The sequence below is a fragment of the Mauremys reevesii genome, linkage group 1 (assembly GCF_016161935.1).
Source record: "Mauremys reevesii isolate NIE-2019 linkage group 1, ASM1616193v1, whole genome shotgun sequence".
Classification (NCBI taxonomy): domain Eukaryota; kingdom Metazoa; phylum Chordata; order Testudines; family Geoemydidae; genus Mauremys; species Mauremys reevesii.
In genome coordinates, this window is record NC_052623.1 from 152,763,155 (window position 1) to 152,779,838 (window position 16,684).

At 44.0% G+C, this 16,684-nt stretch overlaps 1 protein-coding gene across 1 annotated transcript in view; it reads right to left on the reverse strand.

Annotated features, from left to right (window-relative positions):
• The window catches only part of TMEM47 (transmembrane protein 47), a 44,079-nt gene extending 43,011 nt beyond the window's left edge, over positions 1–1,068 (reverse strand). The window contains exon 1 of the mRNA XM_039520377.1: positions 344–1,068. Coding sequence (XP_039376311.1) covers positions 344–569 — 226 coding nt within the window. The 5' untranslated portion in view covers positions 570–1,068. The remainder of the gene's footprint in view (positions 1–343) is intronic.
• Positions 1,069–16,684: the final 15,616 nt, after the last annotated feature.

Consider the following 16,684-nt stretch of genomic DNA (forward strand, 5'->3'; position numbering starts at 1 on the left):
TGGGTGGAGTAGTGCTAGGTTGGAGTGCAATGGCTGGATATAATGGGTGGGAAAGCTGGGTATGGGTGGCTATTATAGACGGCAGAAGGGTGGAGGATGGATGGAGGGTGGCATGCTTAGATCGGAGTGACTTCGGGTAGAGGTGCCGGCTGGCTAAGGTGGACATGGGCAGCTGAAGGGTGGGGTGTTGGGTAGGGGTGGATATGGGTGGGTTGGCTCAGTAGGAGTGACTTGGGGTAGAGGTGCTGCCGGGTAAGGCTGGCCAGGGGCGGCTTAAGGGTGGCGTGGCTGGGGGAGATGCTGAGGAGGGGGTGGCGGGAAGGGAGGAGATGCTGTAGCTCACCGCTGTGCAGGGTGGACTCGCAGAGCCAGCTGTCCAAGTTGCCGGGCTTGCGGCAGGACTCCCACAGGGACAGGTAATACTGGTGGTCGGCCGTGACCCAGGCCGGGCTCAGCACGGCTCCCAGATCCAGGCACAGCGACAGGAAGATGCACATCAGCCCCACCAGCTTGAGCGGGGTCAGCACCGACACGCGCACCTCCTCCATCCCGCTGCCGGCTGAAGCCATGGGGGCCGGGGCAGAGCCGCAGCCGCCGCCGCCCGCCGGCCCGGCAAGCGCAGGGAGGAGACGGGGGAGCCGCGCTGCTGAGCTGCAGCCAAGCCAGAGCCCCGCGGCGGGGAGCGGTGCCGGGCTGGAGCCCTGCCCTGTCACAGCGCACCAGGTGCGGCAGCAGCTCCCGCCAGTCCCCCGGCTCTCTGAGCGCGCCCAGCCCCGCTCCCCGGCTCTGCCCGGCTCACTCCTCCCCCTGCCTGGGGAAGGGGGGGAGCTTGCACCGACCCCCCCGAGCCACGCACGTCACGCCCAGGGCTTCCTCCAGGGAGCGGGGGAAGGAAAGGCGGCGAGCCGCCTGCCCGGCCCTCCCCTCCGACACACGCTGCTCTCCCCAGCCAATTGTGGGGCAGAGTCGCCCCAGTCTGTTGCCTGGCTCCTGCGAGTGCCGTGTAGGGGGGGAAAGGGGCGGCTCCCCCTGTCGGCTCCAGACCCCGGTTCGCCGCGATCCCCTCTTCTGCCTCCCCCCGGTAAAGTTTTGAGGAACTTTTAGCTCTTCTCCACTTCTCCGACCAGGGCAGCCTCTCTGCTCACCCCTCGCTCCCACTCTGCGTCCTCTTCTCCCCCGCCTCCCTTTCTTCTCGGCTGTGCCTGCCAGCCCCTAGAGATCTGCTCCCGGGGGCTAGTTGAACCTGAGCAGTTTGGAAATCAATTCGCACAGTTTCCAAATCAATCCTGTTTCCAATTTACGCCACCTAGGGGTTGTCTTTCTCTCTTTTTAATTTGACCGGATTCATTTCTTTAGTAATCTGTTCAGACACAAAACAAAACACTTTCGGGACCATTAAATACACAAGGTTTCTCTGGGGAAGGTTACCAGCCCCGCTGAGAGACCGTGGTAATAAAAAAGTACAGCACCGTGCAGACGAGATCTCACCTTCCCACCCCACCTAGGCATCCCTTACACGGAACTCTCCACTCACAAATCGGGTAGGAGATGACCTCGATTTACACCTATGATCTCAAACATCTGCGATGCGTGAAAGTAGATTATGCAGTTGCTAATCTAGTAGCTAGGTTTTTTTAACCCTAAATTTGTTTTCGTGAGAACTAATCCACTAAAACCATACTTGAAAAAATATGGTGTTTTTTTTTAAAGAATGCTGGGGGTTTGTCCCAATCTGGTTCAGATTTGACGATTCCCCCCCCCCCCTTTTTTTTTTCCTGGGACACTAGTCTAAATCACTTTCGGGTAGGGAGGGAAATGAGCCCAGCTGACAGACACGAAAACAAGAATGTGAGTGAGGAGGAATGCCTTTGAAGCTATGTTTGGAAGTAAAGCTAACAGTCCCCAACTGGTAGGCCTACTTTAAACACAATTATTTTGCAAAGTATATTAACAAAGAAATGAAAGAACACTTCTGGTTCAGGATTAGCAGCGAAGGGTGTCGACTATAATTCATTCTTTTAAGGATGAAACCTGCCACTTCTAAACCCCAAAGGGTGTGTGTGTGTGTGGCTTTCAAAAATGGAAACATTAACTCTTTTCTTGCAAAGGCTAGTGTTTTCCATTTCCCTCTCTTTAACTAAATCTCTGACCCCAAATTTAGTCTTAAATTATTGGTGCTGTGCAGGAGTTTTGTTTCCGTTTTGTTTGTTGTGTTTAATTAGCACTATAGTGCTGTGAATGTCAAGGGCATATGTTTTAGAGTCATTATTAAACATTGATACTGGTGCTATTCACTTCACTTTCAAAATCAACTCACAGGAGAAAGATGGAAACAGACTGGGAACATTTCTGGTGTCAAGCAAGGATTATTTTTTAATAAATTGATTAAAGTCCCAGATTTTTAAAAATGTATTTAAAAATATGTATATTTGAAGTAGGACTATGAAAAATGGATAGGTGGGAGAAAGAACCTCAGGGAAGCAATAATCAGACTCTCTAAATACAAGGAACGGTTTCCTAAGCCATAATAATTATTTTGCATGTATGTTATCCATCTGTGACGTAGCACCCCATAATCCTTTATGAGAATATGCTTATGAATGTAGATATGGCATTACTGGATTTTTTTTATGCTACATATGCCATGTAACATATCTTTGTAAAGGTTATGATCTACTGAATATATTTATCCGATTTGTATGCATGTGTCATTTTTTTACTCAAAGTTATGAATATTGGCTGTGTACTTGCATTTGGTCAGCTTCTTGAGAAAGGAATGTGCAAGTTAAGTGCCCAATCAAGAAACACTTAATGAACAATGGATCTTGGAAGGCTCCAATCCACATATAAAGTCTACTTGAGGACATTCAAGGTAGCATGTGAACTATGGCTGCTACCTGTAAGTTCTGAGTCATGCATGGACATGCGACTTCCCCATGTGACTCCAAAACTCCATCATGTAGCTGGAATTCTACACAGGGGGAGGGAGGGGTATCCATCCACAGAAGAAAGTCTATTTAAACCCCTGGAGACCCTCCATTTTGCCTTCAGCTGGCTCAAGATATAGCCTCTCCACCCCCAAAGGATACCTGAAAGAAACTGGAACAAAGGAAAGTAACCACGGGGGGGCGTGAGTGATTACTGGACCCAGACTAGAAGGAGACTAGTCTGTAAAAGGAAGTTTACTGGAACACCTCAGAGGGCAAGGTTTTATCTGTATTCAGTTTTCTTACTGTATTAGGCATAGACTTGCATGTTTTATTTTATTTTGCTTGGTAATTGACTTTGTTCTGTCTGTTACTACTTGGAACCACTTAAATCCTTCTTTCTGTATTTAATAAAAATCACTTTTTACTTATTAATTAACCCAGCGTATGTATTAATACCAGGGGGGGGCAAACAGCTGTGCATATCTCTCTATCAGTGTTATAGAGGGTGAACAATTTATGAATTTACCCTGTATAAGCTTTATTTGGGCTTTGGACCCCATTGGGAGTTGGGCATCTGAGTGTTAAAGACAGGAACACTTCTATAGTTACTTTCAGTTAAGCTTGCAGTTTGTGGGATGTGGTTCAGACCTGGGTCTGTGTTCGTGGCCGGCAAGCATGTCTAGCACAACAAGGCAGGGTTCTGGCATCCCAAGCTGGCAGGGAAGGCAGGGGCAGAAGTAGTCTTGGCACATCAGTTGGCAGCCCCAAGGGGGTTTCTGTGATCCAACCAGTCACACCATCTTTCTTTAAAACTCCATTTTTCTCTCTAAAAGGCCTCCTCCTGCTTCTTTTGAACTCCATAGGAATTTTGCCAATGACATAATAGGTAAGAGATCAGAATCTAAATGACAACCTAAAAAAAAACCCTCCAAATTCCTGTTTTCCTCCATTTATACCCTCTTGAGATGTTTCAAAAGCCATTCAGCTCAAAGCACACTACTAAACTTTTAGTGTGCAGAGTCCATAGAGACACTTAGTGCATGACAGACTAGTGCAAGTTAGATTTATACCCCAGTGTGCTATGAACTAGGTGTTCCTATAACAAGCCCAGAGAGAGAGATGGGGGGGGGGAAGGGGGCAGATCATATTACTTAGATTGTAAATTTTTGAGGGGGGCAGAAACAGTCTTTTTCATTATAGGTGTGAACAGTGCTTAGCACAGTGCAGTCTGGTCCTTGACTGGTGACGGGTAGGTGCCATTGCAATACATATAACTGTCATATTTTGCAACCATTTCTAATTTTCAAGGACATTCATGGACTGTGTCTCTAGAATTTCCCCTCTGCCTCAGCATAGCATTATCAATTTCAAAATGCTCAAGGTGAAAACCAAATCATGATAGTAGAATTAAAAGGGTTTTTTTAACAGGTTGTTAATTTTTTTATTTCTAAATGTTCTATATAGTAGAAATTTGTGTCCTTGTGAAGTACAGCTGAAGCCCATTAATCTCGGCCAGTCATTAATCCCAAGGAAATACCCCGTTTTGAATTATTTTGCTATTTTAAGATGAAGTTGGAAGGGAGTGTGAAATAGGTGTATGGATTTTTTTAATGACTGGGGCAGTTTCAATTAGTAGGTAAAAGTCATTTATACATTAGCCAATCAGATTGCTTGAACCTCATCATTACATTTATCTTATAATAATTAATTAGAAGAATATGGGAAATATAATTAGAAAACGAGAACAGGATTAAAAATTGGTAAAGAGTGTACTTGGACCTAGCTAGACACACTGTTCCAAAGCAGGATGATATGAAGAATCACGTCTCAGTGTTTCCCCCACGATTTCATGAGAGTCGGGTAAATGTCAGCAGAATGTTAGCTTTACAGGGAAATTGTGTGTATTATGGGTAGAGATGGTAGCACTGTCTTTTGTTAAGGTTGCCTAGCACAGGGGTTCGCACAACAAAATTTTTGATGGCCTCAGACTGACAATTTTTCCTAAAATACTTAATTAACTTTAGGAAAAACATATATGCAAATATACATGTCCAAATCATCGTAATTTAAAACTCAAAATAATAAAAATAATGTACAGTTGTCTGTATTCTTTACTGGATCTAAACAAAACAGAAACACAAATAAGGTGCTTTGCACATTCTTATCTTTTTTTGTTGTTTCTTTTGCTTCTTTGGTTGCTTTTTTTAAAAAGACTTGCTAGCTAGTAAGTCTGCTGTTGTGAAAAGTAATATTTGTTAATATCACTTTTCACAGCAGACTTACCAGCTAGCTGGGAGGCTGTGAAAAGTGATATTAACAAATATACAAATACAAATTTTCACAGCAGATTTACTCAACCCTGGAAAGCCAGGGGACAAATTAAGCCCTCGATGGGGAGGTGGGTAGGGAGACAGCAGGGGCCAGCGGCAATATGGGGGTGGTGGTAAGCCAAGGGCCAGCACCTGGTGCCGTGTGGCTGGGGTCCAGGGCTGGAGCTGAAGCCTGAAGCTGGAGCCTCATTGCGGGGTTCTCCTTTTCCTGCAGTTGCCCTTCCTGGCTGCTGTGGCATGGGGCTCTGGAACAGAGAGTAGGGAAACTGTCTTTCCTGTACTCCCAATGGGTCCCCCTGAAGTGCCCAGGAGAAGATGGAGGAAACAGTCTCACTGGAATGCAAAGGGATGGGGAAAGAAGGGTAGAATAGACGCAGAGGGGGTGAAGGCAGAAAGACAGAAGCTGGGTGGGGAATGGATAGCAGGAGAGGGTGGCAGGAGCTGCGATGGGGGAGATAGGAGTAGAAGGGGTGAGAAACAAGCTTGGAGGTGGGGAGGAAGGAAGAAGAGTCTAACCATATCACACTTCTGCCAGAACCTGGAATTGAGCCCAGGAATCCTGAGTCAATATTCCTCTACTATCAGCAAAAAGCAGCACTTGCCAGTTAGTGTCTACTCCAGTAAGGTGCAAAGTGCACTCTATCCCACTGAGCAACACCTTGTATAACAACTGTGTGTAAGAAGTGGTCCTACTAAGGGTCAAGTCTTGCAACTTGTACACAAGTATTGCTCATACAAGTAGTTCTATTGACTTCAGAGAGGCTACTGGCATAAGAACTGCACAAATGCATAAGCATTACAGGATTGGGCCCTAAGATGGTAGTAATAGTTATTCTAACGTAACAGTAGTGTTCAGTTTTCCTCTGTATCTGGTGCTATGAGTAAAGTGCCTTTGTGTTTCAGTTACGCACTAAAATTGTGGCAGATGTTGCTAGTGCTTGTTATACCACATTAGATTCTTAAGCCAAGGAGCATCCAAACAGGAAGTGTGCTACCAACTGGAGGAGTGGCATGTTTCTTACCCACAGTAAATCTATCACTGCAGGCTAGATGGAGAGCCCTTAGAGTACTGAATGATGTCATGAAGAACTACACCTCTACCCCGATATAACGCGACCCGATAGGACACGGGTTTGCATACAACATGGTAAAGCTCTGACATGCTGCTCTGAGCAGCATGTTAAGGGTGTCGGCCAGGTCGGGGCTGAGGGGTTTGATAAGGGGCAGAGGGTCTCGGGGGCTCTCCCCCCAGGGTCTGGGTGGCAGGAACTTTGGGAGGGCACTTTTGGGGGGCCTGCAGTCTCAGAGTGGCCCGGAGGATTAGCAGGGGGCCAGGAGCAGCTGCTCTGCTTCCCCAGCCCCAGCTGTGTCGCTCGGGGGAGGGGGGTTCGGGGAAGGAATCCCCCCCGCACTCACCAGCGGAGGGGGAGCAACCCAGCCCCAGCCCGCTCCACCCTGCCAGCTCCCAGCCACGGCACTCTGCTTCCCACCGTTGGTGAGTGTAGGGAAGTTGGGGAAAGGACGCCCTCCGCACTCACTGGCAGCGGGAAGCGGACCGACGCGGCCCCAGCCCGATCCACTCCTCCACCTCCCAGTCGTGGCGCTCCGCTTCCTGCCGCAGGTGAGTACGGGGGGCGTCCTTTCCCCAACCTCTCCGCACTCACCTGTGGCGGGAAGCAGAGCGCCGCGGCTGGCAGGTGGAGGAGTGGATCAGGCTGGGGCCGCGTCGGTCCGCTTCCCACCACTGGTGAGTGAGGAGGGCGTCCTTTCCCCAACCTCCCTACACTCACCAACGACGGGAAGCAGAGTGCCGTGGCTGGGAGCTGGCAGGGTGGAGCGGACTGGGGCTGGGCTGCTCTGCTTCCCGCTGCTGCCGGTGAGTGCCTGTCAGAGGCAGGGTGTGGTGTGGTGGTGGATAAGGGTCGGAACAGTCAGGGGACAGAAGGGTTGGGTACAGGGTGAGGTCCTGGGGGTGATTAGGGATGGGGGTCTCTGGAGGGGGCGGTCAGGGAACAAGGAATGGGAGGGGGCAAAGCAAGTTGGATATAACGTGGTCTCACCTATAACACAGTGAGATTTTTTGTCTCCCGAGGACCGCATTATATCGGGGTAGAGGTGTACTCCCTGTTTTGCTTATTAAAAAAAAAACACCACCGGTTTTGGATTCTAGTGTCATATTAGCCATGACATATGAGCAAAAACAGAGTGATTCGTCAAGAAGAGGCAGAAGTACTGATAAAGAAGTGTAGAAAATTGTTAGCTTAGGATGAGCATGAAAGGCAGTAGAAAAAAATACATAAGGTGAACTGTAACTTGAAGACCATGATGAAGCCAAAGTATGGCTATCTTGTGAAAAGAAGAGATGGAGATGAACTATCCTATGACTGAAATAGATAGAAGTTGTAGCAAGGATAGGAAATGGTTAAGTTGTTGGCTGTGATGGAATGCACCCTTGTATTCACACCCTACCCACTAATGTAATAATCTTTTTACAAAACATGCCTTGTAAGTAGGGCTGTCAAGCGATTAAAAAATTAATCACGATTAATCAGTGCGATTAAAAAAAATAGTGATTAATTGCACAGTTAAACATTAATAGAATACCATTTATTTAAATATTTTTGGATATTTTCTACGTTTTCAAATATATTGATTTCAATTACAACACAGAATACAAAGTGTACAGTGCTCACATAATATTTATTACCGATTTATTATGAATATTTGCTCCATGAAAAACAAAATAAATAGTATTTTTCAATTTACCTAATACAAGTACTGTAGTGCAATCTCTTTATCATGAAAGCGCAACTTACAAATGTTGATATATGTACAAAAAAGACCTGCATTCAAAAATAAAAACTTTAGAGTCTACAAGTCCAATTAGTCCTACTTCTTGCTCAAACAAACAAGGTTGTTTACATTTCCAGAAGATAATGCTGCCCACTTCTTGTTTACAATGGCACCTGAAAGTGAGAACAGGTGTTTGCATGGCACTGTTGTAGTTGGCTTCACAATATATTTACATGCCAGATCCACTAAAGATTCATATGTCCCTTGATGCTTCAACCACCATTCCAGAGGATGTGTCCATCCTTAGGACGGGTTCTGCTCGCTAACAATCCAAAGCGGTGCAGACTAATGCATGTTTGTTTTTATGTCTAAGTCACATGCCACCAGAAGAAGGTTGATTTTCTTTTTTCGCTGTTTGGGTTCTGTGTTGCTCTTTTAAGACTTCTGAACGCATGGTCCTCCACACTTCATCCCGCTCAGATTTTGGAAGGCACTTTTGGAAGAATATAAGAACAGCCATACTGGGTCAAACCTCCAACAGTGGCCAATGCCAGGTGCCCCAGAGGGAATTAACAGAGCAGGTAATCATCAAGTGATCCATCCCCTATCACCCATTCTCAGCTTCTGGCAAACAGAGGCTAGGGACACCATCCCTGCCCATCCTGGTTAATAGCCATTGATGGATCTATCCTTCATGAATGTATCTACTTCTTTTTTGAACCTTGTTATAGTCTTCACCTTCGCAACATCCTCTGACAAGGAGTTCCACAGGTTGACTGTGCCTTGTGTGAAAAAATACTTCCTTTTGTTTGTTTTAAACCTGCTACCTATTTATTTCGTTTGGTGCCCCTAGTTCTTGTGTCATGAGAAGGAGTAAATAACACTTCCTAATTTACTTTCTCCACACCAGTCATGATTTTATAGACCTCTATCATATCTCCCATCGTCTCTTTTCCAAGCTGAAAAGTCCCAGTCTTATTAATCTCTCCTCATACGGCAGCAGTTCCATACCCCTAATCATTTTTGTTGCCCTTTTCTGAACCTTTTCCAATTCCAATATATCTTTTTTGAGATGGGGCGACCACATCTGCACACAGTATTCAAGATGTGGGCGTACCATGGATTTATACAGATTTTATACAGAGGCAGTATAATATGTTCTGTCTTCTTATCTATCCCTTTCTTAATGATTCCCAATATTCTGTTCACTTTTTTGGCTGCCGCTGCACATTGAATGAATGTTTTCAGAGAACTATCCACAATGACTCCAAGATCTCTTTTGTGAGTGGTAACAGCTAATTTAGACCCCATCATTTTATATGTATAGTTGGGATTATGTTTTCCAATGTGCATTATTTTGCATTTCTCTGCATTGAATTTCATCTGCCATTTTGTTATCCAGTCACCCAGTTTTGAGAGATCCTTTTGTAGCTCTTCGCAGTCTGCCTGGGTCTTAACTATCTTTATTAACTTTGTATCATCTGCAAATTTTGCCACCTCACTGTTTACCCCTTTTTCCAGATCATTTATGAATATGTTGAATAGGTCTGGGCCCAGTACAGACCCCTGGGGGACACCACTATTTACCTCTCCATTCTGAAAAATGACCATTTATTCCCACCCTATTTTTCCTATCTTTTAACCAGTTACCAGTCCATGAGAGCACCTTCCCTCCTATCCTATGAAAACTTACTTTGCTTCAGTATTCACATCCTTAAATCAAGTGCTGTAGCTATTTTTAGAAATTGGTATCTTCTTTGTATTTTGTCAAATTTGCAGTGAAAGTGTTCTTAAAACGAACAACATGTGCTGAGTCATCATCCGAGACTGCTCTGATATAACATGAAATATACAGCAGAATTCAGATAAAACAGAGCAGGAGACACACAATTCTCCACTAAGAAGTTCAGTCATAAATTTAATAACACGTTTGTTTGTTTTTTTATGAGCTTCATCAGGATGGAAGCATGTCCTCTGGAACAATGGCCAAAGCATGAAGAGGCCTATAAATCTTTAGCACATCTGACACATAAATACCTTGCAATACCAGCTATAACAGTGCCATGCAAATGCCTGTCCTTACTTTCAGGAGACATTGTAATTAAGAAGCGGGCAGCATTATCTCCCATAAATGTAAACAAACTTGTTTTGCTTAGCTATTGGCTGAGCAAGAAGTACTACTGAGTGGACTTGTAGACTCTAAAGTTTTACAGTAACTCCTCACTTAACATCATCCCGGTTAACGTTGTTACGTTGCTCATCAATTAGAGAACATGCTTGTTTGAAGTTGCTCAGTGCTCCCTTATAACATTGTTTGGCAGCTTCCTGCTTTGTCCACTGCTTGTAGGAAGAGCAGCCCGTTGGAGCTAGCTGGTGGGGGCTTTTAACCAGGGTGGACCAGCAGCCCCCCATCAGCTCCCCTAAGTTCCCTGTGCAGCAGCCACCCAGCAGGCCATCAATTGCTGGGCAGTTCAGCTGTCCCTCCCCCCACTGCCTTGTGCTGCTCCTGCCCTCTGCCTTGGAGCTGCTCCTGGGAGCCTCCTGCTTCCTGTGCGGAAGGGAGGCTAATGTCAGGGTGTCCCCCTCTCCCCCGCTCCTGGCCTCTGCTCCTGTACCCCATCTCCACAGAGCAGGTGGGGACACAACAAGGCCCAGAACTGAGGGAGCTTGCTGGCAGCAGCTGCTGTCTCAACTTGCTGATCTACTTAAAAGGGCAGTGTACTTAGAGTGGGGTCAGTGTCTAAAGTTATGATATCTAGCCTGTATGATGTTAAAGGCACAAGTTCAAATTTACATAGCCCCAATTAGGTAAAACTGGTCAAGCAGATATTGAACGAAGGGATATGTGTTTATTTCAGTTTGTGTATAAGCTGTAAACAGAGTCTTCAGACAATGAGGGGAAGAAGGAAGACGACAACGAAAATCTATATCTACACAAACAGAGGGAAGAGAAGGAACAGCATGAAACTTCCCCCTCGCTGGACTCCCCATGTCTCCTTGCTCTCAGCTGGAAAGAACTTTAGCTAGGGGTCTCTCAGGGAAATGCATTTCAGAGGGTGATAGAACTATCAAAGTGAGGGACAAAAACACACCAAGTTCTCTCTCTCTACCCATCTCTCTCTTTTCACCTAAGAAGGCAAAAGAAACAGCTGTTGGATTTTGGGAGCAGAGTTTCACCTAGGAGTTTGGTCATCAATGTACTGAAAACATGTGGTAAGGGACTTCACTTTAAACCAAGTCTAGTTTGTTAGGTTTAAAAACTGTTTTATCTTTATTTTTTTCTTTTAACAATTTCTGACTTTAATGCCTCATTGGCTGTACTCAAAATCTATCCTTTTGTCATTAAATATACTTTTTTTGTTCTTTAATCAAAATTAATCCAGTATTGTGAACTATGTGGGTTACTCCAGTTAAGGTGGCAAGTTGCTGTATATTGTTTCCTTACCATGACAATGAAACTTTGTTATCTGAACTGCCCTGGGGAGGACTGGACAGAAGAGCATGGAATACACATTTTGGGGGGGAAATCCGGGACTATGAGTGTGTTGGGGTCACCCTGCATGTGGTAACCAAGGCTGATGGAAGCCAGAGTGTGACTGAAGAGTGGCAGGGAAGTTGTACCTACACACAGACACATAGGGTGTGACTTGCATGCTGTAAGGCTGTTTGTGAGTGGCCTAGGTGGGAGCTACAGCAGCAAGGCATTGTGAGGCACCCAAGGTTCCAGTGCCTTGGATTGTTATAGTGGAATGTTATAGTGACACATATTGCAAAGTGAATATTCATGGTTAGTCCATAATGGGGATGATTGGCAGCACTACTATATATTTTGATGTCTTTGTTCTGCAGCAGCTGTGATTATAAGGAGTCTATTATCTCCTGACATATCATCACCCCTTATGGTCAAGTGCATTACCATGAATCCTCATAGTCAGCACATTTAAGAAAGAGCATTTGTTCTGCTCTTTGATCCCTGTTGGAATTTCTTTCACAATGTTTTAAATCTTTCCCCTAAATCGTTGTCATTTGTATTTCTGACAGAGCACATTTCTTCACTCATATATCAGCACTTCTCATGTGCCTGTAAGCAGGAACAAAAATGTATTTTTCATTGGCTGAATTGATGTTGCTCTATTTTTGCCTGTAATTCATTTGTTTTCTGGTGTTCACTTGCTATTAGAGATGGCATGGCTTTTAGAGACTGCATGCTTGTTTATTGTTATTTTTTCTTTTTATAAATGCAATGCCTTCAAGTCTGCAAGCTTAGAGTGGTCTAATAAAAATCAATGAGAAAAAAAATTAACAACTTGAATAAAGTACCATGTAGGGACTCACAAGTAGAGCTGGTCATGAATTTTTTAATGTAACATTGAATTTTTGGTCAAAACCAGAGAACGAGAGAGGGATCAACCCATCTTAGAATAGCCAATATCCTTGCCAAACTGATTTCTTGTTTTCCAGCCAGCTCTACTTGCAAGACATGGATAGAAGCCAGAAGCTTAGAGTTTCATTCCTGGCTCTGCCAGCTAACTCATTATATAGCCTTGGGCAAGTCCCTCACACTTCTATATCTCAGCCTTCTCATCTGTAAAATAGGAATAAAGGACATACTCCCACTCTTACATCCTAGAATAATCAAGGAGCTGACTGAGGAGATATCTGAGCCATTAGCGATTATCTTTGAAAAGTCATGGAAGATGGCAGAGATTCTAGATGACTGGAAAATGGTAAATATAGTGCCCATCTATAAAAAGGGAAATAAGGCCAACCTGTGGAATTACAGATCAGTCATCTTAACTTCAGTACCCTGGAAGAAAATGGAGCAAATAATTAAGAAATCAATTTGCAAATACCTAGAAGATAATCATACTGACTGTTATTTATCACCTGGATTTGTCAAGTACAAATCATGCCAAACCAATCTAATAGCTTTCTTTGACAGGGTAACAAGCCTTGTGGATAGGGAAGAAGCGGTAGATTTGGTATATCTTGACTTTAGTGAGGCTTTTTATATTATCTCACCTGACCTTCTCATAAAAAAACCTAGGGAAATACAACCTAGATGGAGCTACTATAAGGTGGGTGCATAACTGGTTGGAAAACCAATCCCAGACAGTTGTTATCAGCAGTTCACATTCAAGCTGGAAGGGTATATTGAGTGGGGTCCCGCAGGGATCAGCTCTGGGTCCAGTTCTGTTCAATATTTTCATCAGTGATTTAGATAATGGCATAGATAATACAGTTATAAAGTTTGTGGATGATAAACTGGGAGGGGTTGAAAGAGCTTTGGAGGATAGGCTTAAAATTCAAAATTATCTGTACAAACTGGAGAAATGTCTGAAGTAAATAGGATGAAATTCAATAAAGACAAATGCAAAGCACTCCACTTAGGAAAGAACAATCAGTTGCACACATATAAAATGGCAGGTGACTGTCTAGGAAGGACTACTGCAGAAAGGGATCTGAGAGTCATTGTGGATCACAAACTAAATATGAGTCAACACTGTAACACTGTTGCAAAAAAAGCGAACATCATTCTGGGATGTATTAGCAGGAGTATTAGCAAGACACGAGAAGTAATTGTTCAGCTTTACCCCACACTGATTAGGCCTCAAATGGAGTATTGTTATCCAGTTCTGGATGCCACATTTCAGGAAAGATGTGGATAAATTGGAGAAGGTCCAAAGAAGAGGAACACAAATGATTAAAGGTCTAGAAAACATGTCCTATGAGGGAAGATTGAAAAAAATTGGGTTTGTTTAGTCTGGAGAAGAGAAGACTGAAAGGGGACATGATAACGGTTTTCACATACATAAAAGGTTGTTACAAGGAGGAGGGAGAAAAAATATTCTCCTTAACATCTGAGGATAGGACAAGAAGCAATGGGCTTAAATTTCAACCAGGGTAGTTTAGTTTGTACATTAGGAAAAACTTCCTGACAAGCAGGAAGTGCTAAGCACTGGAATAAATTGCCTAGGTAGGTAGTGGAATCTCCATCAGGGAGATTTTTAAGAGCAGGTTAGATAAACATCGATCGGGGTGGTCTAGATCAGTGGTTCTCAAACTTTTGCACTGTGACCCCTTTCACACAGCAAGCCTCTGAGTGTGACCCCCCTTATAAATTAAAAACACGTTTTTTGTATACATAACACCATTATAAATGCTGGAGGCAAAGCAGGGTTTAGGGTGGAGGATGACAGCTTGTGACCCCCCATTTAATAGCTTCACGGGGTCCCGACCCCAGTTTGAGAACCCCTGGTCTAGATAATACTTAGTCCTGACCTGAGTGAAGGGGACTAGATTAGATGACCTCTCAAAGTCCTTTGCAGTCCTATGATTCTATATTTCCTTATTGAATGGTTGGAAGGGAAAGCCGCACTTAGATTTCTTTTTAGAGTAGTCTTCCTCTTGTTAGTCTTCCTCTCAGTGTCTCCCTACATTCCCCATCAATCAAGTTCACTTCTGCACATATTGCACATTCGGAATAAGATAACTAAGAGTCCTACAACTCTATTTTCTGACTCCTTCCTCTTCCACACAACAGTCATCAACTGTTTTTTTGACAGAGTCCACAAATGGTAAATTGCATCACTAGTTGCTATCCTAGTCATAGAAAGGCTACAAATAAACAAGATTCCACTGGAGTCTTTCAATCGTATAAGAAGTGATGAAAATAAAAGTAAGGGAAACTTGCAATCATCAGTACAGTGGCTAAAAATCTATGGTGATAAAATTGTAAGCTCCTGAACAATTTCAAATAGAATCAAATATAAAGTTTCAGCAAGTATAGTCTTTAGGGGAGTGAGATCACAAAAATGCTACTTTTTAAGAGCTTTATTAATTATCAGTCTTTTAGAAAGGGCTCTATTTTCAGCCATTACCAACAAAATTCAAATTTCAAAATTGGTTTTAAACCAGAAATTAAATGAGTGTGACCCTTTTTTCCATGTAGCTAGCTATTCAACTTATTTGTGTTGTTTACCGAGGAGATTTCTCCACTGTCCATTTAGGCATGTAGTTCAAATCTCCAGCCATTTCATAAAGGCAAGGACTTCAGCTAGCCATGGAGAATCCCCTAGTATCATCAATAAAACAAAGATACATTTGATCTATCATCAGTGAGGCCCCCTTCCGGTACCTATCTCTGTGTTGTATCAATGGAACAGCCACATCAAAAATGCCAAAGACCAGACGGGCAAATTCACTAATCCTCTAATTATTATTTTAAAGAGGGGATCAAGTAGGGAAAGTAAGTTTGTTGGAACGTGTTCCCAAACTCATTCCCCTCCAGAAGTCATATCCATGTGTTGTATGTAAATATTTTTGTTTAAAAATTAGCACAGACTTTGAATGAAGCAATATGAGGGAATATGCACTGAAGATGAAACTGATGGCAGATGTCAACTCGTTCCATGTAGAAATGTATTTTAATCATTTTAGTTCATTGAAGTGATCACCCTTCCAAACCCTTAAAATGCAAGTGTGACCCAGAGACCCCTTGGCAAAGGGTCCCCTGTTCTTTGCAAACAACTCTCATCTGAGACCTGTCAAAATCACTACACCAAACATATCTTGCAGTGTATTTACCCATAAAAGATCATATGTAAGTGTGATGTTGCCCTGATGTTATCTGGACCAGTGATCTGCTAGGTCACTCCAATCCTTGACTCTGGGAGCCAGCCTTACCCTGCTCTGCTGTGAGAACCCCCACTCCTGGGCTGTTCACAGACAGCCTCTAGCATGTAAGCTGCTTGGATTGTGCAACCGAATGACACTAGCCAATATCTCCGGTCCTAGACACAACCCTAGGAACCTCCATCTTGCAGTGTCCAGTTATGCTCACTGGATGCTGCAAGCTTATATGAGTTTGTCAATTTAACAAAGAAATTGATATGTACCAGGCTTGTTATCCCAAGGGGAATCTTTAACACACTTCAAACCAAACACACTGCTTCAGGTAGAATAAACAAACAAATGTATTAACTACAAAAGATAGATTTTAAGTGATTATAAGTCAAAGCACAGGTCAGATTTGGTCAAATGAAATAAAAGCAAAACGCATTCTAAGCTGACCTTAACACTTTCAGTGTCCTTACAAACTTAGATGCTTCTCTCCACAGGCTGGCTGGTTGCCCTTCAGCCAGGCTCTCCCCTTTGATCAGCGCTTCAGTCGCTTGGTGGTGATGTCTGTAGATGGAGGTGGAAGAGAGAGGAAGAGCATGGCAAACGTCTCTCCCTTTTATCATGTTCTTTCTTCCCTCTTGGCTTTGGCCCCGCTTTCAGAGTCAGGTGAGCATTATCTCAGTGCAGTCCCGGACTGACCAAGGGAAGAGGGTGACTCACTGGAGAGTCAAACAGATCCTTTGTTGCTGCCTAGGCCAGTGTCCTTTGTTCCTCGGAGGCTGGGCTGGGTTTGTCCCATACATGCCCTGATGAGGTATGAACTGCCCCACGGTTCCTGGAGAGTTTTGCCTGGGCTTGTTTTAGCCATGGGGACACATTTTCAGCCTCATAACTATATGCATGAAATTACAACCTATAACATTACTATAACAACAATGCTCAGTACATCATGAGCCTTCTGAAGACGCCCGACTTGACAACTTTGCACTGGATACCTGTAGAGAGGGT